Here is a 25,000-nt window from a genome sequence, read left to right on the forward strand (position 1 = left end):
GAGGCGCTGAACAGCTCCGGCAGAAGCCGTCACCTTTGCTCTTTTATGCGTTTGGGTTGTTAGGGCAGGTGACAGTCACTGATGGGAATCGGAGAGAATTGCGTTTGTATATACGAGTATAAAACACATCAACACCCAAATACCCCCCACCCCACACCCACACATACACGACTCGATGGCGAGGTGATAGAATTCCCGATCGCCACTATGGGGGTTCGGGTTCGAATCCCGCCCAGGGCTGAAATAATTTCAGTATCGCTGCGCTGCGAGTCGTTACTCCAACTCTCGTGGGCGAGGAGTTGGGTGTGTGTGCGTGCGTGTAAGGTCACAGTAAAGTAAGGCCTTAACCATAGATCAGTCACATATGATTTCTGTACTCTCTTCTGGGAGGGAAATAGCTGTCGATCACGAGTCCAAACACGTGATCCAAGACCATGGTGAATCACACAGACACACACACACTCGCACACGCACACACATACACACACACACACACACACACACACACACACACACACACACACACACACACACACACACACACACACACACACACACACACACACACACACACACACACACACACACACACACACACACACACACACACAAAGACACGGACTGACGCACACACAAAAGGATGTATATAGATAAACACAGAGGCACGCAGGCAGAGCGACAGCAACAAAGGCATGGAAGAAAGAAAAGTAGCATTCCATTACGAGTTGCGTAAGCTGCAGAACGAGCCTAATTCTGTTGTAGCATGGGCGACGAGAAAATTGCGAAAGGGGGGAGGGGGAGGGAGGGAAGGAAGGGGAACGGGAGGAGGGAGGGAGGGGAGGAAGGGGGAGGGGAGGAGGCAGGGAGGGGAGGAGGGAGGGAGGGCAGGAAGGGAGGAAGGGGAGGAGGGAGGGAGGAAGGGAGGGAGAGAGATAAGGGAGGGAGGGGAAGAAGATAGGGAGGGAGGGGAGGGAGGGAGGGAAGGAGGGGGAGGGAGAGAGGGAGGGAGGGGAAGAGAGAGTGAGAGGGAGGGGAAGAGAGAGAGGAGGGGAAGAGAGGGAGGGAGGGGAAGAGAGAGTGAGAGTGGAGGTAAAGAAGAGAGAGAGGGAGGGTAAAGCAAGAGGGAGGGAGGGAGATAAAAGAGGGAGGGGAAGAAGATAGAGAGGGAAGGGAGAGAGAGAGGGAGGGAAGGGAGGTAGGGGGAAGAGAGAGTGAGGGAGGGAGGTAAAGAAGAGAGGGAGGGAGGGTAAAGCAAGAAGGAGGGAAGGAGGGAGAGAGGCGAAGGAGGGAGGATGGCGAGGGAGAAAGAGAGAGAGAGAGAGAGAGAGAGAGAGAGAGAGAGAGAGAGAGAGAGAGAGAGAGAGAGAGAGAGAGAGAGAGAGAGAGAGAGAGAGAGAGAGAGAGATAGAGAGAGAGAGAGAGAGAGAGAGAGAGAGAGAGAGAGAGAGAGAGAGAGAGAGAGAGAGAGAGAGAGAGAGAGAGAGAGAGAGGGGGGGAGGGATGGAGTGAGAAAAACGGAAACTGTCTTGCGTGTTTTGGCTGTATCACTGATCGCTGCGGTACATCGCCTCTAGTTTAAACCTCCCTCCCCCTCCCTCCCCTCCCCTCCCTCCCTCCCTCTCTCTCTTCCCCCCCTACCCTTCCCCTTCCCCATCCTCCATCTACCACACTCCTACCCCCCCCCCTACTCCCTTTTCTCCTCCCCCTTCTCGTCCCCTTCCCCCTTACCCCCTTCCCTCCTTCTCCGTTTGTGTGTGGTTTTGAATGCAGTGGACAATTCTTGGCCGCCTCTGTAGATGATAAAGAAAGGGCAAAGGAAGGTTGATGGAGGGGGAGGGGGAGGAGGGGGGGAGGAGGAGGAGAAGGAGGAGGAGGAGAAGGAGGAGGGGGAAGGGGGAAGGGGGGGGAGGTCATGATGACGACGTCTTGGAAAAGGTGTACGAAGGGGAATGCCCGCGTGGTAAAGACGTCCACGTGTAAGACAATTCACACACCCGCGCGCGAAAATGCATTCACACAGGCGTGTACACACACACACTACACACACACAAACACACACACACACACACACACACACACACACACACACACACACACACACACACACACACACACACACACACACACACAGGAGCCCAAGTTGGAACCCTATGTAAATTTGTAGCCAGGCTTGACAAGTTGGAGAGTTAGAGACAGGAACCACGAATGTTGCTCTTTTCCTGTACACTATAATTTAGTAAATATACACAAAGAAACATAAGCCTATTTCCACTCCTCTTCCTCCACCTTGTCCATCTTGATCTAATTTGAAACAATTGTCTTTAACTTCTTTTCTCAACCCCACCCTGTTTATATATATATATATATATATATATATATATATATATATTTATATATATATATATATATATATATATATATACATATATATATATGTATACATATATATATGTATACTGTATACAATATATATATGTATATATATATATATATATACTTATATATATGTGTAAATATATATATATATATATATATATATATATATGTATATGTATATATTCAATTGACCTCATCTACTTTGATTCATTACTTCCTTTCAGTTGCTTCTTTTGGTAATATATTTTAATACACTTTTAATTTACCCTTTCTCCCACACCCTTTTGCAGGAATTACGATAGTTTACAACTGTTTTATGAAATAGCATTCTAACCTTTCGCTTCATAATATGCCATAATGTACAAAAATAGACTTAATCAGCATTGCAATACGGAAAATGAGCTTTAATGGAATGAATGATAAAATATACATATTATCAAATAACTAAGTAAATGACTTAATAAAACAACAATTAATTGAGAATGAATGAGAAAGAAATTTGTAATATGTAATTATACTGTTAGCTTCATTAATATATTAATAGAAAAGTGAATAGTTTAATAAATGGATAAATAGATCAAATAATATAATCAATATACATATGTACGAGTGTGTGGGTATATATATATATATATATATATATATATATATATATATATATATATATATATATTATTCATAATTTCACTGATATAACTAGGGTATGAATACTAGAACACAGGGCACAAATTTTGCTAACATGAAGCAGACCACAACCTGAAGAAAAGAAAGACTTATTGAAGACATACTTTCCAGCAAACAAAGAGACCTAAACTGGAAACCAAAAGCAAATAGACCGACTTTGTGAACACAAAGGGTTGTAAAAGTCGGATCAGTGGAGAAAGCCCTGGAGGAGGAGGAGGAAGAGGAAGAAGAGGAGGAGGAGGAAGGGGGAGGAGGAAGAGGAGGAGGGGAAGAAAAGGAAGAGAAGGGGGAGAACAGTGAGTAAGAGGGGAAGAGGAGGAGGAGGAGGAAGAGGAGGAGGAAGAGGAGGAGGAGGAAGAAGAGGAAGAGGAGCAGTGGGAGGAGCAGGAAGGAGGAAGAAAAACAAAATAAGAAAAACAAAATAAGAAAAAGAAGAAGAGGAAGAAGAAGAGGACGAGGATGAAGAGAAGGAGGAAGAAAAGGGAGAGGAGCAGGAGGAGGACGAGGAGAAGGATGAGAAAGAGGAAGACGAGGAGAAAGAGGACGAGAAGTAAGAAGAGGAAGAGAAAGAAAAAGAAGAAGATGAAGAAGGTAATGATGATGATGACAATGAGTAGGAGGAGGAGGAAGAATAAGGAAAGAAAAGTAATATAAGGAAGAGGAAGATTAAGAAGAAGACGAATGAGAGGAAGAGGAAAAGGAAGAAGAAGAAGAAGAAGAAGAAGAGGAAGAAAAAAAGAGGAGGATAATAAGAAGGAGATGGAGGAGGAGGAGGAGGAGGAGGAGGAGGAGGTGGAGTAGGAGAAGGAGGAGGAGGAGAAGAAGAAGGAGGAGGAGGAGGAGGAGGAGGAAGAGGAGGAGGAGGAGGAAGAGGAGGAGGAGAAGGAGGAGAAGGAGGAAGAGGGCCTATGGTGGTCGGTGGGTCAGTCCACCACGACCGATATCCCCAGACGACTTCGCCTCAAAGAGCTCGAGTTCGATAAGCAGAAGCGAGGGTCACCTCACTCTGAGGACTTACCTGTGAGGCAGAGGCCCACCACAAGGAGCAGAGAAAAGCTGGAGGTGGTGGTAGAGGTGGTGGTGGTGGTGGTGAACGTCATATTGGATGATCTTGTTGATAAACCAGCGTTCAAACAGCTGCCGTCTTGCTGAGAACGTTTCTGTGTTAGATGCGAGTTGTGGTCTCGAAGTCTTTATTGATTTTCACGGATGTTGTGTATGTATGGTTTAAGATAAGTTCATATGTCTTTCCCCTCCACCGAGTGGTGAAATGTCCTTCGGTTTAGATTCAGGTCCTCTTTTTATATTTTATTTTTCTGGTTTCTTTAGGATTGTTTGGACTTTTCTGTATTTGACTTCTACGAAACTTGTCATATATCGTCACACTTCTTTTGTACAAAAGTATAAAAAAAAATTATTTCACTCTTCATTCCAAGTTATTTCCGTAGATTTTCGTTTTTTAATTTAGTTTAATTTAAAGTTCTTTATACAGAAAGTTCATGTATTTCAACGTCACTGATATATGTAAATCTTGGAGACACCAACACAATCTTGGAAGTAAAGATATCCATTGAGCCATTTCTTGTCATTGAAGAAATATCACCTGAAAAGAGAAAAAAGATAATATCAAGGTAGTTGCCTTTTTTATTTTGCAAGAGAATATTGAAAAAAAAAATTGAATGAAGTGCAAAAATTACGTACTATTTTAAACTGTTCTCATCTTGGAATCCGAGAAATAGATAATATATACAAATCCAGTAAAATGTAAATATTGTTTAGGTAATGTTATGAGGATATGTAGTTAATATGAACCCGTGAAGGAAAACAAGATACACACGCGCACATGCACATACATAGAAAAGAAACGCACATACACACACACACACACGGTGGCACAGTTGGTAGAGCGCTGGACTGGGAAGTACGATGGTGCTCACAGTACCCAGTTCGAATCCTGCCCAGGGCCGAAATTATTTCGGTATCGCTGTGCTTCGGGTCGTTACTCTGACTCTCGTGGGCGGGGAGTTGGGTGTGTGTGTGTGTGAAAGGTCATAGCATTACCCATAGATCGGTCATACGAGCTCTGAGTTCTCTTCCGGGAGGGAAATAGCTGTCGATCACGAGTCCAACACGTGATCCAAAGACCAAGGTGAATACACACACACACAAACACACACACACACACACACAACAACAACAACAATACACACGCAAACACACACACACACACACAACAACAACAACAACAACACACACACAAACACACACACTCACCAACTCACATTTAGACTCAACCTTACAGACGTAAGAAGAGGAATGATGACAAATCGATTAAAAATGCTACAATACAAGCGTGTAGAAGAGTTAAATAATCACAGACAATAAAGCAAGTGCTTACACATATCCACACCCAATCAAACACACCTCATAGTCATTCTAATAGATGATTAGCATCATCACTCAATTGACTGAAATTTTACTCAAGTCAAGATGAAAGTAAATCGAAATTTAAGATTAATATGAAGTAAAGAAAATCAAGAAAAAAAAGGTAGTACAAGAAAATAACTATAAATGAATGAAAAAATGAGAAACAAAAAGAAGAAAAAAGAATATAATCAATAAGAAGAAGAAATAAGAAATAATAATAATAAAAAATTTAACTTAGCAATAACAGAAAACAAAGGCAAACTTAATGCCAAAGAGGGCACATTAGCAGTAGCAAAATAAATAAATGAATAAATAGATAAATAAACAGAGAAAGATTATAACAAGAAAACGCCAACAGAGACGGAAAATGAGATCAAGCCACGGCTACGACATCTTTGCATGCTGAGAACAGATGAAGACCGGACGTCGTCAAAACAGCCCCAGAATGTCTAGGATTCCCTAGACAGTGTCATTAAAAACTGTCCCAGAACATCAACTTTTGGGAATCTGAATGTCCGGTAGAAAAGATGGAGAAGACAGGACGGACGGTGGAAAAAAAAGAAAAAAAAAAAAGAGAGAGAGAGAGAGAGAGATAGAAAGAAGAGAGAGAGAGAGAGAGATGGAGAACGAGAGAACGAGAAAAAGAGAGAGTCAGAGATTATGCTACAATAGCAGACATATAGAAAATGATAATATAAAGTTAAAACCTGATGGACAGGCTTTGGAATGAATGAAACATTGTGAAATCAAAGTGAGACAACAAATAAAGAAATAAATATAATGAATAAATGAATATATAAATAAAAAATAAACAAATAAACAACTAACTAAATAAATAGATAAATAGCAAATGATAAATAAAAAGATGAAAATCAGAATATATTAGTAAATATTTTCTTGAAGACAATATAAATTATTCGTTGCCATTGAATTAACAGTAAAATACAGTATTCACTCATTTAAACCTTTGACTATGATGACCAACTTAATATAGTTTTTCTGGTAACCGTCCAATCATTCTATTTAAGTTAAGGACCAATTGCATATTGATATACACAAGACAATAACCCTTACTCTTAGTTGATACCAAGCACCACTTAACTTACAGCCTATCAAACTGCCTATTACTTCTCATCTATTAATTATCACTTATCTATTACTTATTACCTATTATTATTATCTATCAATACTTATCAGTTAATATTTGTTATTATCAATTTAATATTATTACTCATCAGTGACCATTTTCTTATTACTTAGTTATCACTCTTATCTATGTACTGACTTGAAATCAAATATTGATTTTGCTCTGTCACCAACCATGCAATAAATGTCAGAAAACGAAACAATTATCCTATATTTACGATGATATACGTAATGTAAACATATCAAATTAACTTTGAAAGGGTATATTTGGCTAGACATCATAGGAAACATTGAGTATAAGCAAATCTGAACAAGGTGAGTGTCTAGTATGCATATGTATATATATATATATATATATATATATATATATATATATATATATGTATATATATATATATATATATATATATATATATATGTGTGTGTGTGTGTGTGTGTGTGTATACATATATTTATATATATATGTAAATATACAGTATATATACATATAAATATATATATATATAAATATACATATACATATATATATATATATATGTATATACATATATGTATATATATATATACATATACATATATATATATATATATATATATATGTATACATATATGTACATATATACATATATATATATATGTATATATATATATATATATAAGTATACATATATGTATATATATATGTAAATATACAGTATATATACATATAAATATACATATATATATATATATATATATATATATGAGTGTGTATGTGTGTGTGTGTGTGTGTGTGTGTGTGTGTGTGTGTGTGTGTGTGTGTGTGTGTGTGTGTGTGTGTGTGTGTGTGTGTGTGTGTGTGTGTGTATTCACCTTGGTCTTTGGATCACGTGTTGGACTCGTGATCGACAGCTATTTCCCTCCCGGAAGAGAGCTCAGAGCTCGTATGACCGATCTATGGGTAATGCTATGACCTTTCACACACACACACACACACCCAACTCCCCGCCCACGAGAGTCAGAGTAACGACCCGAAGCACAGCGATACCGAAATCATTTCGGCCCTGGGCAGGCTTCGAACTGGGTACTGCGAGCACCACCGTACTTCAAATTCCGCGCGGCAGCTTAGACGCCACCTGATATGAAATGTCCGTGTTCCCCCACTCCACCTCTCTCCTTTGTATATAAGTAATGTGTTTTCTCTTGTCTATGTATTCCGCTTGAAGAGGATCACAGCAAGTGATCGAAATATACGGAAATCGTTATTTCCTTTCTTTTCTTAAATCCAATCAATAGTGTTTTTTTGCATATATATATATATATATATATATATATATATATACATATATATATACATATACATATATATATATATATATACATATATATATATATATATATATCTATCTGTAGGTAGGTATATATATATATACATACATACATATATATATATATATATATATATATATATATATATATATATGTATATACATACATACATACATATATTCAAACATACATACATAGGTTCCTCTACACTCAAACGATGATGTACACAATAAAATTCCAATAAAAATAGTAGTTGATGATTCATAGATGCCATCAAACATAAATCGAACATTAAAAGATGCATTTAGGCCGCCACAGGGGCAACCAATTAGAGTAATTGCTGACCTGAGTGCCCGACGACATATCCTCGTTAAGGTAAACGGAGATGACAATAAATAACAGATGAATCTACGAGAGGCTCTCATGAGGAATGAAAATGAAAATGAATCACAGAAATCAAAAGGAGGGATGAGGAGTGAGGATCAGGAGGAAGATGTAGAGGAGGAGAAGGAGGAATGACATTGAGAATGTCTTTGGTTTTTAAGAATTTCATGGGTGGTCTAGCTCACTTCGGAGGATTTTATCTTGCTGATGCAGAGTGAAGATGCAATATATATATATATATATATATATATATATATATATATATATATATATATATATATATGTGTGTGCGTATATATATATATATATATATATATATATATGCACACACACACACATCTTTATATATATATATATATATATATATATATATATATATATATATATATATATATATATATATGTGCAAAATAAACACAGGAGAAAGGAAACTTGTAGACAGTAAGTACTTTCGTATATTACATCTTCAGACTAAATGACAGAGATACAGAGTTGGGTTTGAATATAAGTATCAGGTGCAACCATAGGGGGGAAAGGAGGGAGACAATACAATGTGAGGAGGGGGGATGACCTTAGCCCTATCGACATGACCATAAGGCTCAATCTGGCGGAAAGATCTTGGTGACTATTTGGGTTACTAATTTATCACATTTAAAATGACCATAGCTTAAGTTTATGTTTTTGTTATTTTGCATTTTTGTATCACGATGATGTGATTGCTTGCACGTATATATATACATATATATATATATATATATATATATATATATATAAATATATGTGTGTGTGTGTGTGTGTGTGTGTGTGTGTGTGTGTGTGTGTGTGTGTGTGTGTGTGTGTGTGTGTGTGTGTGTGTGTGTGTGTGTGTGTGTGTGTGTGTGTGTGTGTGTGTGTGTGATTCACCACGGTCTAGACACACATGTGGGACTCGTGATCGACAGCTATTTCTCTCCCGGAAGAAAGTTCAGAGCTTATATATGACCGATCTTTGGGTAATGCTATGACCTTGCAAGCACACACACCCAACTCCCTGCCCACGAGAATTGGAGAAACGACTCGCAGCGCAGTGATGCTGAAATTGTTTCAGCCTTGGGCGGGATTCGAACCCGAACCGCAGTAGTGGCATGCAGGAACTCTACCACTGCGCCACGAGTCGTGTAGTGTGTGTTTGTGTGTGTGTGTGTGTATGTGTGTGTGTGTGTGTGTGTGTGTGTGTGTGTGTGTGTGTGTGTGTGTGTGTGTGTGTGTGTGTGTGTGTGTGTGTGTGTGTGTGTGTGTGTGTGTGTGTGTGTGTGTGTGTGTGTGTGTGTGTGTGTGCGTGCTTGCGTCCACGCGCGTGTGTACATATTGTGTGAGAGATAACAGAAAAATACTGCATACGTGCGTACATGTGTGCGTGTATATGTATTGTAGCACTAGACTATAACTTTCCATCAACCACCCCTTTCTCTTCATTGTCCTCATCACCTTTACTTACATTCAATTTCATTTTATTTCTAATGTCCTCTTTCCTTTCTATCTTCTTTCTTTTCTTTCTCCCCCTCTTCCTCTCTGTCTCCTCTTATCCTCAATGTTTTCATATTTCTCTTTTTTTTATATTCTACATTTTTCCATTTCTTTCGTCCTCTTTTCTTTCGTGTAAGGGTCCTGTTACCATCATTTACTAACTTTATCGTATATTTTCTTATCATCACCGTCATGGTTCCAATATTTTTTTTTTCTTTTATTTTCATTTTTCATCCAACTCAGCTCCCTATACTTTGCGGTCGTGATTGCAAGCCAACGATTCCTGTTATGATATTTTCCTTCAGTGATTTTATTGCCCAAATATTTTTCTTATTTTCAATTATTTTATGACTCAGATATTTTTCTTTTCGTTGTTTGTTGTCGTTTCACCACTCACACATTCTCCTTTGTCCTCTTTTACTCTCTTTCTCATTCTCTGCAATGTCTCCTATAAATTCTTGTTTACGTGTGCCGCGATCGTTCCGCCTATCACCTCCTATTTCTCTTCCTCCTCCTTCTCCTCCTCCTCCTCCTCCTACTCCTCCTCCTCCTCGTACTCCTTCTCCTCTCACTCCTCCTCCTCCTCGTACGTCTTCTCCTCTTACTACTCCTCCTCCTTCTTCTCCTCTTCTTACTCCTCCTCCTCTTACTACTCCTTCTCCTCCTCCTCTTACTCCTCCTCCTCCTCGTACTTCTTCTTTTCCTCTTACTACTACTCCCCCTTCTCCTCCTCCTCCTCGTACTTCTTCTTCTCTTACTACTCCTCCTCCTTCTCCTCCTCCTCTTACTCCTCCTCCTCCTCGTACTTCTTTTCCTCTTACTACTACTCCCCCTTCTCCTCCTCCTCCTCGTACTTCTTCTCCTCTTACTACTCCTCCTCCTTCACCTCCTCATCTTACTCCTCCTCCTTGTACTCCTTCTTCTCCTCTTACTACTCCTCCTCCTTCTCCCCCTCCTCTTACTCCTCCTCCTCCTCGTACTTCTTTTCTTTCTTCTACTCCTTCTTTAGCCCCTGCCCCTACTCCTACTCTTCTTTCTTCTCTTTGTCCTCTCCCTCCTTATACTTCTACTCCCCCTCCTCCTTCTCCCCCTCCTCTTACTCCTCCTCCTCCTCGTACTTCTTTTCTTTCTTCTACTTCTTCTTTAGCCCCTGCCCCTACTCCTACTCTTCTTTCTTCTCTTTGTCCACTCCCTCCTTATACTTCTACTCCCCCTCTTTCTCCTCCTCCTCTTCTTACTTCTTGTCCTACTCCTACTCTTTCTTTTGCTCTTGCTACTACTCCTACTCCTCTTTCTTCTCTTTGTCCTCTCCCTCCTCATACTTCTAGTCCTCCTCCTTCTCCTCCTCCTCCTCCTCGTACTTCTTCTCCTCCTCCTACCTCTTCTTTTGCTCCTGCCCCTACGCCTCCTCCTCTTTCTTCTCTTTGTCCTCTTCTTCCTCATACTTCTAGTCCTCCTTGTAACGTCCACTCTCTCTTCCTTTTCCCATTCCTTCTGATCCCATCCCTTTTCCTTCCTTCCTTCTTTTCCTCCTCCACATATCTCTTGTAATTTCTTCCCTTTCTACTTCTCCTCTTACTTTTTCTCCTTCTCCTCCTCTTTCTATCCTCTCTTCCTATCCCACTCCTTACTGTCCCATCTCCTCCTCCTCCTCCTTCCTTCTTCCTCCTTCTTCCTTCCTCCTTCTCCTCCCCCTCCTCATACTCCCTGTAATTTCTTCCCTTTCTACTCCTCCTCTTTCTATCCTTTTTTCCTCTCCCACCTCCTTACTGCCCCATCTCCTCCTCCTCCTCCTTCCTCCTTCTTCCTTCCTCCGTCTCCTCTTCCCTTTCTTCTCTTCCTCTTACTTTTTCTCCGCCTCCTCTTTCTATCCTCTCTTCCTCCCCCACTTCCTTACTATCCCATCTCTTCCTCCTTCCTTCTTCCTCCTCCTTCCTTCTTCCTTCCTCCTTGGTCATCTTTTCTTCGACAGCCAACTCCTTCCTTGGAGAAGGGCCGAACACTCTCTGTAAATAGTTATTTGTAAGTCCTTTTCATGAATATATTTATTGGTTCATATAGTGCAAACCAACGTCAATAACATTCATATGCTGCTTTTAATAAAAAAACGAAATAAATTATATAGCTTGTAGTCCTGGAGATAGCGTTTTTTTTTTGTAATTTTGTTTTTCTTTATTGTTTGATATACACTTTTTCCGAGTTGTGTGCGTCCATCCACATGAACACACACAGACACATACAACACACATAAACACACACACACACACACACACACATAAACACACACACATACACACACACACACACACACACACACACACACACACACACACACACATATATATACTGTATATATATATATATATATGACTTTTGCTCATGGTTTGAAAGCTTCTCAATACTGTAAGCCGTTTCTATCCTTCTTGTGCAATGGGAAGAGTGTGTCTAAGCTCAAAGGAATGCACATTGACCATATAATCTTTGAGCTCTCAACTGGTACGTTACTAACCGTCGATCACGAGTCGATCACGTGATCCATGAGAATGGTGAATCATAAACTCAAACAAAAACAAATGTACACATGTACAATCACACATACACACAAAATACATACACACAAAATACAAATATATTTTGTAAAGACACAAAAGTAATTATGAAAAGTGTAATTAATGATATTCAGGGTTTTTCATTAAGACATCTCCGTACAATCATTTCTGAAAATTATTTCACTTAATTTAGCTGACATGCAATTAGGTCACACAGTATCTGTCCACAGACAAAATGATGCCATTAGATAGCAATTTACCATGTATGGGGATAATTGTTATATGTATCTGTCTATCTATCTATCTGTATATCTATTTATCCATCTATCTGTCTATCAGTTTATGAAAGACTTCTTCCCCTTTATAAGAGCGGTAGACAAATTTTTTTATGTATTCATCTTATACTCATAACTAAATGAAGAAACTTCAGATACGTTAAAAAATTATTTAAATTTATATTTTCCAAGAATTTAAGAGTTTATTAGTATTCATAAAAACAAGTTAATTACTTTATGTTCTGTGAGTCTACAAGACAGTAAGTTAATTACCTTTTACACAGTGATTCCAAATGAAAGTGATCATTATGAAAGCAAAATAATTACATTATTTTCTGCTCAAAAATCAACGTTCTGGATAAACTGGTTTCATGTGGAGAAAAATAATCTAAATACATTGTTAAAATGCCCCTAAACACACACACACGTACACACACACACACACACACACACACACACACACATATACACACGCACACACATACACACACACACACACTCACACATAAACACACACACACACATGCACACACACACAGACACATACACACATACATACACTTACACACACACATTTACACACACAACACACACACACGCACGCATACACACACACACACACACACACACACACACACACACACACACACACACACACACGGACACACGTATTCACACGCACATATATATATGATACCGGAAGTGTTCATTTAAATTCATAAAAACACCACATACATGATATTGGTCAAATTTTATAACAGAGCTCTATCATCCTGTCAAACGTTCATCATTTGTTAAAACTGAACAGGCTCGATCTTTTACGAGGAGCGAAAGAACAGCTGACATAGAGAGATGGACATTCATATCAAAAACGAATAATAAAGAAATAGTGTTACACCAACGCGCAATGGACTGCATATGCGTTTGCGTGTGTTGACAGATAGTCTCCCTAATATCACCAATTCGTTCAATTTCTCAAGTTTGGTATTATAAGACTGTACAAGAGGAATGGTAAGTAAAAATGAGTAGATGAATCCAAAGTAAAAGTAAATAGATCAACGAATAAATGAATATAAAAATTATACACACGCATACATACACTCACTCACACACACACACACACACACACACACACACACACACACACACACACACACACACACACACACACACACACACACACACACACACATACACACACACACACACACACATACACACACAATATATATATATATATATATATATATATATATATTGAGACATTCTGACAGGTTGATGTAAGCGGAATAGGAAACACAGGAGTCTTAGTCTTGAGTTTATTCCAGGCTAGTTTCGCATTACATTTTTATTTTTATTATTACCATCATTATTATTACTCTCATTATCTTTATTATTATTATTGTTATTATTATTGTTACTATTTAAATATTTAATTAATTTTTCGTTTTTATTATCATTGTTTTCACTATTATTGTCATAATTACTATTAATAATTTTTATTTCTTGGTTATTAGTATTATCATTTTTATTTTTATTATTGTTTTTATTATTATTACTTTTATTTTATTGTTATTATTTCCTGTATTGATACTATCATTTTTGTTATTATTGTTAATATTTTTATCTTCATCGTTATCATTACTATTGTTACATTTTCTATTAATAATTTCTTTGGTATTAGTGTTATCATATTTAATTGTAAAAATGTCTTCATTGTTACGTGAGCCACAATGTGATGTTCACATTCGCCACCAACTATGGTAACTCGGAGAGGTGGTGAGGTCCACCCCATGTATATAATGCCCACAGCCCGTTTGTACACATATTCCTTTGAAAAAGCATACCTGCGAAACTAGTCAGAAAAAACTCAAGACTAAGACTCCTGTGTTTCCTATTCCGCTTACATCATATATATATATATATAAATATATATATATATTATATATATATACAGTAAATATATATATATATATATATATATATATATATATATAAATAGATAAATATACAATTAGTAGATATATCAATAGATAGAAAACATATTTAAGCAAATACAAAAACATGCATAAATGACAAATAGAATATAATTAAATTTAAATAAAGCAAAAAACAAAAAATGCGTCACCTACAAAGCAACACATATAAACTCGGGTTACATGTTTGTGATACCATTACGTTCGCTAACTATTTGCGTGAAATGTTCACTTGACCGAGTTAAACCAGACCTGGGAGAGAGCTAAGCTTCCTTTACTTGCTCTTTTGATAAAAGTCATATTTACTGTTAGCATACCACTGGAAAATTAATCTTCATGGAAATACATCGTTGTGCCGGTTGAAAGGATTAACAGAGATAGAGATAGAGAGACAGACAAAGAGATAGATAGAAAGATAGATAAATTGATAGATAGATATATAGATAGATAGGTAGAGAGATAGATAGATAGATAGAGATAGGAGAAAGAGAGATAGAGAGAGAGAGAGACAGACGAGAGAGAGAGAGAGAGAGAGAGAGAGAGAGAGAGAGAGAGAGAGAGAGAAAGAAGAAAAGAGTGGAGAAATGGTGTGAAATGACAGAAAAAAGAGAGAAGGAATAGAGAGAAAAAGAGAGAATAGATAATGAATAGGGAAGAAAAAAAAAGGGAATGGAAAAAGAAACAACAGGAAATGAATAAAGAGATAATAGAGAAGCGATGAGTGACAGGGAGAAAAAGAGAGAGTGGAAAGAGAAAAGAGAGGAAATAAAGGAAAAAGAGAAGAAGGTTTGGTTAAGTGATGGACAGCCCCACTCGCTCTCGGAACCAGCCACCAAAGCCATCTTTGACTTGAAGAAGAGGGATTTTGCGTCAACCTTAACGGTTCTGATAAAATTATAGAGAATAATATATATATGTATATATATATATATATATATATATATATATGTGTGTGTGTGTGTGTGTGTGTGTGTGTGTGTGTGTGTGTGTGTGTGTGTGTGTGTGTGTGTGTGTGTGTGTGTGTGTGTGTGTGCTAATAAGAACACGGGTACGTGTGTTCACTTCACTGCACTGAAGATATAATATACGAAAGCGCTCTGCTTCGTTAGTTTCTTTTTCCAAGTGGTCTATTTTGTATATATATATATATATATATATATATATATATATATATATATATATATATATATATATATATATATATATGTATATATATATATATATATATATATATTATAAATACTGTACATATAAAAAGATAAATAAATATATACGCGAATAAAAATAAATAAATAAACAGTTAAATAGTGAACATGATATATATGAAAATAAAGTAAGACAAAGTAAAACCAATAAATTGATTAATTCATAAAAATTAAATCAGCAATGATAACATTAAATAATAAAACAAATATATAAATGGTCTGTTGGAATCAAAGAGAAAAGTATTAATCAAAATAATTATGATAATACTGAATAACTAAATAAATTAAATACATAGAAAAAATATTAAATAAGTAAATAAATGAAACAATCAGTCAACAGATTAATAAATATGAGAAAAACCAAGGAAAGAAAACATAAAGAAGATAAACGAATAGATGAAACGATAAAGGACAAAATATAAAGATGCAAGGGATAAGGAGAAGGCTGACAGGATGCTCATTATTTGTAGCCTTTGTTAGTGTAAAACTCAAGGGAAAGGAGAAGATGAAGGAAACACATAATGTCCACGAAATGATTCTTCTAGTCAGACACCCCCACTCTCTGCTTTGAAGGCGATTTCCACTTTTGGGTTTTGTTCATAGTACATTTCAGCTCTCTTCCAAATATCATGTATGTATGTATAATACATGTATCATTTGCACCGAAGATGTGAATACACGAAAGCGCTGTGCTTTAATAGTTTTTCTTCGTGGTCAACCTTGCATCATATATATATATATATATATATATATATATATATATATATATATATATATATATATATATATATATACACATATATATATATACACATATATATATACCTGTATAAACACATATATATATATATATATATATATATATGTGTGTGTGTGTGTGTGTGTGTGTGTGTGTGTGTGTGTGTGTGTGTGTGTGTGTGTGTGTGTGTGTGTGTGTGTGTGTGTGTGTGTGTGTGATTGTGTATATATATGTGAACAGAATGTATGGCAAAAAGTGAACACTGGAATACATCATTACGTCACTGATATGTTATTGGTGTTTAAAATATTCTATAAACAAAAATATCATTTGTAAGAGATTTCAATCCTTCATCAAAGGGAAATATAACTTTACAACGACATTCTACTTGTGTTCTTGTATAACTACTGAACTGCAACTTGATCATAAAAACGACTCGTGAGTCACGAAGGCCTCCATGAATCCTTCTATCTTTAGCCATAATAAATCTTTTAAAGTTCGTCTCCCGATAGCGAGGTCAACTGAGGTCATCCTGACGCCTATTGGTCAGTTGGTCAGTCCACTGACAGTTTTACTGTCAGTCTCTTCCTTGTTGCTTTATCAAGGCGTACTAATTTCCCTTCCTCAAGGACTTCTGAATCTATTTGTTTTGTCTAGTTTTGTCCATTTCGTTTTGATTTGATTTAACTTTATTTAATCTAATTCAATATGATTTTATTTAATTTTATTTAATTCGATTTGGTTTTATATGGTTTTGTTTGTTTTCGTTTTGTTTGATTAGGTTTGATTTTATTTGCCACTTTGTTTGTTTTTTTGTTGTTTTTGACCATCTGCTTGCGTAACTTGATTTATACTTTCATTCTACCTTTCGCCAGGTGATTTTATTTACTCGAGTGTGATCCTCATCATGAATAGGAAGCGTCACATATGAGAAGTTTGACCAAAAAATGCGCGGCCAGCAGCTCTGAGGCCGATATCGGGAAACAGGCAATATTTCTATGACATTCAGGCCGCGAATGAAGAAGCCATTCATTGCCATATCCCAAATACCGTTCTCTCTCCATATGTTTTCAATATTCAACTTCTCTCTCTCTCTCTTTCTCATCTCTCTCTCTCCCTCTCTCTCTCTCTCTCTCTCTCTCTCTCTCTCTCTCTCTCTTTCTCTCTCTCTTCCTCTCTCTCATACACACAAACTATTTTTTTTGGGGGAAGGGGTAAAATACTACTATTCAAACTCACCGTCCCAATCCGAGAGTGGGAAGTGAGAAACCCCTGGTACGGCAAGACCTGTCGGTTGTGGCAAATCGCTGTTTTTTTTTTGTTTTTTTTTTGGGGGGGGGGGGCTCGCCTCCCCGCCGGTCCAGGGCTGTCGGGAACAAACACAATAAGGACGCAGCAGGTCCCGGGAATCGAACTCGCGATCAACTGTTTATGAGTTCGACAAGGTATCCAATGGGCTGCTAAGACTTCTCTCTTATGGAAACCTAAAAACTGTTTCCAATATCTGGAACGAAAGTGGAATTCTAGATATGTACTAGATTATCATGAACTGATTAATTTCGGGTTTCTATATTTTCAAATTATTCTTTTCAATTATTAGGAATCTTTGAATTTCAAAGGTTCCAGGGAAACAATAATATATATATATACATGTATATATATATATATATGTATATATATACTTATATATATATATACATATATATATATATATATATATACATGTATATATATATGTACAAAGGATTACAAAGGATTACAAAGGCGGAGCATGCCGACATGAGTCCTTTCGGTCCATATCTAGGTCGGATGCGAAAAAAAAATCATATTAACAATATAATAATAAATAAAAACTATAATAATGTAAATAACAAATAAAATACATAAATAAATGCATAGGAATAGTTAAATAATAAACAAACAAGTAAATAGTAAATAATAATAAATTGACATATAATAATAAATGAAAATCAGACAGACAAAAGATAACAAAACACACACACACACACACACACACACACATATATATATATATATATATATATATATGTGTGTGTGTGTGTGTGTGTGTGTGTGTGTGTGTGTGTGTGTGTGTGTGTGTGTGTGTGTGTGTGTGTGTGTGTGTGTGTGTGTGTGTGTGTGTGTGCGTGCGTGTGTGTGTGTATATATATTCTAATTTTCAAATTGCTTAAAATTGTTAAGGGAAAATAATGTCCTTCCAAACTTTAAAGGATTTTCGAATATCAGAGATCCCAGTAGAGGAAATGTGTGTCTGTCTGTTTTTTTGTTTTTTTCAAAATCAAATTTTTGAATTGCTGAGAAGCACTCAACCGTCGAATAGATTGTCACAATTCTTTTGTTTCATCCCCAAACGGCTGCAATGAAAACTAATCAAATTTCCAGTTTATGATTTTTTTTTCCTTTTTTAGTTCGCATACCGTAGTATATTTCAGCTTAAAAAGTTTGACTTATCTTTTACATATTGCACTTTACATAATACGAAGAAATATAACTGTTCGTATTTTAAGATAAACTTTAATGCGAAGGCAATGGTTGTTTGATATGATGATCTAGTATACTTTACTATGCCACGGCTAAATCTACATGTAGACATAGAATAAGGAAATAGCACATAACAACAACAACAGTTTGATGGTATACTAGTATAAGAAAAGAATCATTAGCATCACTGGAGATAATCTTAGCCTATTAAGTTAAAAGTGTTGTATGATATGAGTATAGAAATAATTTTTCATTATCATCACTGGAGTTAAAAGAATTGTATGATATGAGTACAGAAGTAATTTTTCATTCTCAACACTGAAGGAAACCTTACTCAGATCTTCATGAAAGAAGATGTTTCTGGGCTTTCTCTGGGGTCATTTGGGTTCTTTTTAGACTCTTCCTGGACTTTTTCTAAGATATATAACGTCTTTGACATTTATAGTGAAAAAGAATAGCCTTGCATCAACCATAATCAACAAAACTCCTTCCATATCTTATGGTCCTTTTCCTGTTCATTTTACAGTCGCCAAGCGATTTCATTCATCGTTATTTAATCTCCTCGATAATGAAAGGTGACTGTTAAGCATGACCTATTCATATTGTGGAAATGAAGATCTTAACGAAGCACAATAAATCATGCAAGGAATTTGATATCATCGTCTCAGGTTAGCTACTGAATGATCTAGCCATAGGGAAAACAATATTTCTAGATTAGGTTACACAATAAATTTCAGTATCCCTGCAATTGTTTCATTGTCTTATATTAGGCAGAATATATTCTACAAAGTACGTCATTATAGCTAAAAGGATGAGATTGTATTAGATACATTCAGAATGAGCTTTTACTCCCGCGAGAAGGACAAAAACATCAAGCATTATGAAGAGCTAAATCTGAGAAGTCTGTCATCATTGCAAAAGGTTTAATCAATTAATCTGTAACGATGTATGATTATATACTGGCTATGTAAACCAATTAGCAGACCAGTGCAGCGTCTGACATGTCGGAATTTCATGGTTGGTTTTAAGCTAGATCTCAAATTTCAGCATGTAATGAAAATATGAAAGAGTGATAGAATTCGTAAAAAGAAAACGTGTATAGAGAAAATTGTGAAAAAAAAAACGTGGAACGGGACAGACTGAGATGTTTTAGTCATGTTGTAAAAATGGATGAGATCAGATGTCCTCAAAGAAGTCACAAATCACAGGCACCTGGAGTGAGAGCAAAAGCTTAGGTCAATGAAGAGATGAAAGCTCTTCGCTCGGAATGTCGAACAAGTAAAAATGTGCGCGGATGACCGAGTGAGTAGGGGACATGTGTCTGGCTTAAAGGGACAACCTTTTTCATTCGAAAGGTGCACTGCTATCAATGCTCTCAGGATGTTGAACAATTGAAAATGTTCATGGATGCCAGATAACCTTGCAGAAGTGTTTCTAATTAAGAAGTAATTTTTTCTTATACGAGGGCTGGATCGAAGGCAAACTGGCAGTATTGTTTGGACACTAACAGAGACAGAATTTTTATAGGGTCAAGGCGAGAGGGATTACAAACGTAAATTGAGATGAAAAACAGGAATATGAATACTCTTTCCTCGTGCTCAGTTGTCTCGTACAGCAAAGATGGCATATATGTTAAAAAAAGGGGGAGAATATAGGATACTTTTTCGAGTGCTTGACCGTGTTACACTTCTGTTTTGTGTCTAAACTGGTATGGGGAAGGTTTTTCAACTAAAAACCCTTTTTGTCCCAAGACGCGAGGAACGAAACAGATAAAGATGAAAGACCCCGGCGATACATGGAATATGGGAATTCTTAACAAATTTTTTTCACTACCAAGAGAGAAATAAACATGTCCATTTCATTAGTGCCTTCCGTAGTGAAATCGTTGCTGTAGTTGATGGTGGTGGTGGTTGTGGTTGTGGTGGTATGTCCTCAGTAATAGTCGCCTATAACAATGGAGTGAAGAGAGTTATTCATCACCATCGTGGTCCTCTGTCATATGTCCTCCACCCAGCATATGTTGTGGTGATAGGCGATATCATATCATTTCTTTAACTTTTCTGCCAAAGGACCTCCACCACGTATATGTTGTGATGATGGGCAATATAATGTGCGTAAAATGAAGCGATCTGAGTATAGATCTCTTATCGTAGTAAAGTAGATGAAATAACATTACAACAGGGAATGAGAGTCCATAGTATGTCTTTCCCTAATGTTCAGATCCTTCAGGATAACGGTTCAGAAAGTAAATATTTGATCAATATAAATTCAGAAACATCACTGATACATTCTATTTATACATTACTTCCTTTATTTCATGATGTACCAACCCCCCTAGAATATATATTTTGTCTGATATATATATATATATATATATATATATATATACATATACATATATATATAAATATATATATATACATATATATATATATACATATATATATATATACATACATATATACACACACACACACACACACACACACACACACACACACACATATATATATATATATATATATATATATATATATATATATATATATATATATATATATATATATATTAAGAGTAATAATAAGCTACCCAAAATTATATTTCTACATATATGATATTAATCTTTTAGTATCCAAAACCACTAAATATGTCAAGAAAATCTTATCTAAATATTGAAGAAAAAAACAATAACTTACTTCATTTTTTACGCGATAAAATTGTAACTGCTATAGTACAGCAACATTCACCATTTTCAATGTTATGTATCAATTTGGTTAAAAGTAAGTCAACATGTGGACGTGTAACAGGGTATGGAAATGTTATTCAAATTTGTTTTAGTATTATTTATTACATATTACTGTTGAAATGAAAAAATAAACACACACACACAAGCACACACACACTTACGTACACACATACCCACACACACATACCCACAGACACACACACACGCACACACACACACACACGCACACACACACACACACACACACACACACACACACACACACACACACACACACACACTCATACACACACACACAAACACACTCAATATTTCGGTGGGCAAGATATTTGTGTCAGAATCGGCAATTTCTTATGTCAGTTTACTTATGACAGCGAGAGAGCAAATCTAACTCATGTAATTTAGCTTTCTTTACATTCACGAAAAATATAAATAAAACGATCATAAATATCTTTTTGCATTACAATGGAAGAGAACATCTAACTCATGTACTTCAGCTTTCTCTATATTTACGGAAAAGAAAAGAAAATATTACAAATGCCATCATCAATATAGAGTTCTTTGTTGAACTTTAAGATATGAGGCGAATATAAGTCCCTACGATATTATACAATTTCTTTCACTTAGATGCATTTTCTACATAATCCACATTTCCTCTTCAAAATCCATATTTAGAAAACTCGTTTCTCGTCTGGTTGCATAATAATCCATTATGATAAATTTGTTTACATAAGAATACATTCTACTAGATGCGGCTGATCTTTTCTTCTTTGATCGTGCGGTCGCCGATTAAGTAAAGCGGCTTTGCTGCGGATGTACTGTGTCTTGCTACATCGATTCTGATCCAGGGCGGGATACAGGTACGACCCGTCATCCATGAGGAGCTAATAATTATGAGAGGGAGGAACGGTTGGTGGATGGGAGTAGGTACCTACCTTTGACAATGTTTTCTCCCTTGTAAGAGCAGAAACATCTTGGTATATAGATAGATAGACCTATTTCTTTATCTATTCATCTATCTATTTATCTAATTTGTTTATTCATTTACTTATTTATCTATTCACTTATTTATTCATTTATTAATTCATTCATTTATTTTGTATCTAATCATTATATATGATGAAGAATTTTTTTTTATGGTATACTAGCCTAATGAGACTAATTACCATCAGTGGTTAATTTCTTTAATTCACTGTGAAAATGTTATACAAATAAGTACTTTGCAATAGTTTTAATTGAGTTAATTAGTTAGTTTCGAAATACTCTGTAATCACAATTATTCTATTATCCATTTACCAATATCTTATTTATCAAAATTAAACTTTCATTTCTCCATGGTCACACCTATAGTGAATAAAGTTATTTAGTGCCACCCCTAACAATTGAATTGGATTAATTGTTTCAATTAAACTAATTAAACTAATCAAATTAATTAGAGGGTTACTCGGTTGTCGCAAAAAAGTAAATAGATGAATAAATAGATAAATAAATAGATAAAAGAAAAAAGAAAACAAAAGAAAAACAAAACAATATAAAACAAAAAGAAACAAAGATTAATTAAACTCAACAAAACCAAAACCAAAACAAAACTGCAACAACAAAAATTAGATGAAATAGAAAAAAACATAATAAAATAACAATGTAAAATAGAATATAAATAAATACATTAATAAATAAGTGAATAACGAGTGAATAGATGAATTAATGGATATATAGTAAATAAATAATAATGAGTAAATAAACAAATGAATAAATAAGCTATTGAATGAATAAATAAAGAAACAAATAAATGAATAGATGAATATATTAGTATATAACGATTTTATACATAAACAAATAAATATATAAATAAATGAATTAATATATGTATAAATGAAATAGATTAATGAAGACCTTTTTAGATCAATAAACACATTAATGAATAACTAATTAAATGAATAATCAAGAAGTAAATAAATAAATAAACAAATACAAATAAATATATGAATACATAAGTTGATAAGTAAATAAACAAATAAATAAATAAATGAATGAATGAACTTACAAATGAATAAACGAAAAAAGTAGTGACTTAGACAAAAAATCAATCAATTTAGAATAAGTAAAAATATCGGAACGAAATGGGATAGCATTTTGATGAGACGTATACAAATGACTTACAAAAAAGAAAGAGCGAGAGAGACAGAGAGAAAGAAAGAGAGAGAGAGAGACTGAGACAGAGAGAGAGAGAGAGAGAGAGAGAGAGAGAGAGAGAGAGAGAGAGAGAGAGAGAGAGAGAGAGAGAGAGAGAGAGAGAGAGAGAGAGAGAGAGAGAGAGAGAGAGAGAGAGAGGGAGAGAGAGAGACTGAGAGAGAGAGAGAGAGAGAGAGAGAGAGAGAGAGAGAGAGAGAGAGAGAGAGAGAGAGAGAGAGAGAGAGAGAGAGAGAGAGAGAGAGAGAGAAAGAGAATCTCTTGGCACTCATTTATTGGCTGAATTTCTCTACATTATTTCTAAAACCACTAAACTAGTTTCCCAGTACATGAATTATCATCAAATTAATACGATTTATAAAATTATTTTTTTTCTTCGATTTTTGTGGTTTAAAATGCATATACAACTTTTAGTAGAAATTGCCAAGTATTTGTGAGGAACGTATTGTCTCCAGAATTGTTTACGAATGCAAAGAGTGATGTCTTTCTATTATCATTCATGGTATTTTTGATAACCTGAGATGGAGCTCCTTTCCTTCCAGAGTCATTTACATACAAAAGTAGGTTCACCTTTGCATCTACATTTCCATCACAAGATACCTTACTCTTTACATCCCAAGCATGTCATGAATCGGTGGGGGTAAACCAGGTTCAACTGTCGTGACCTGATGTGAAGGTACTGTGTCTTGCTGCATTCCTTCTAGCCCAGGCAGTGGGCGGGATACAGGGGTGGTCTTTCACATACAAGAAGCCAAGATAAATGGCAATATATATATATATATATATATAATATATATATATATATATATATATATATGTATATATATATGTATGTGTTATATATGTATATATATATACATATATATTCATATATATACATACATATATATTTATATATATATATATATATACATATTTATAACATATATATATATATATACATATATATATATAACATATAAATATATATATATATACATACATATA

At 35.7% G+C, this 25,000-nt stretch overlaps 1 protein-coding gene across 1 annotated transcript in view; it reads right to left on the reverse strand.

Moving 5' to 3' along the window:
* The window catches only part of LOC143032530 (hemicentin-1-like), a 706,298-nt gene that overhangs the window by 445,735 nt on the left and 235,563 nt on the right, over positions 1-25,000 (reverse strand). Inside the window, exon 3 of the mRNA XM_076197397.1 lies at positions 4,079-4,663. Coding sequence (XP_076053512.1) covers positions 4,079-4,160 — 82 coding nt within the window. The 5' untranslated portion in view covers positions 4,161-4,663. The remainder of the gene's footprint in view (positions 1-4,078; positions 4,664-25,000) is intronic.

This window comes from Oratosquilla oratoria, chromosome 14 (assembly GCF_046742065.1).
Source record: "Oratosquilla oratoria isolate Oo_2021 chromosome 14, ASM4674206v1, whole genome shotgun sequence".
Classification (NCBI taxonomy): Eukaryota; Metazoa; Arthropoda; class Malacostraca; order Stomatopoda; family Squillidae; genus Oratosquilla; species Oratosquilla oratoria.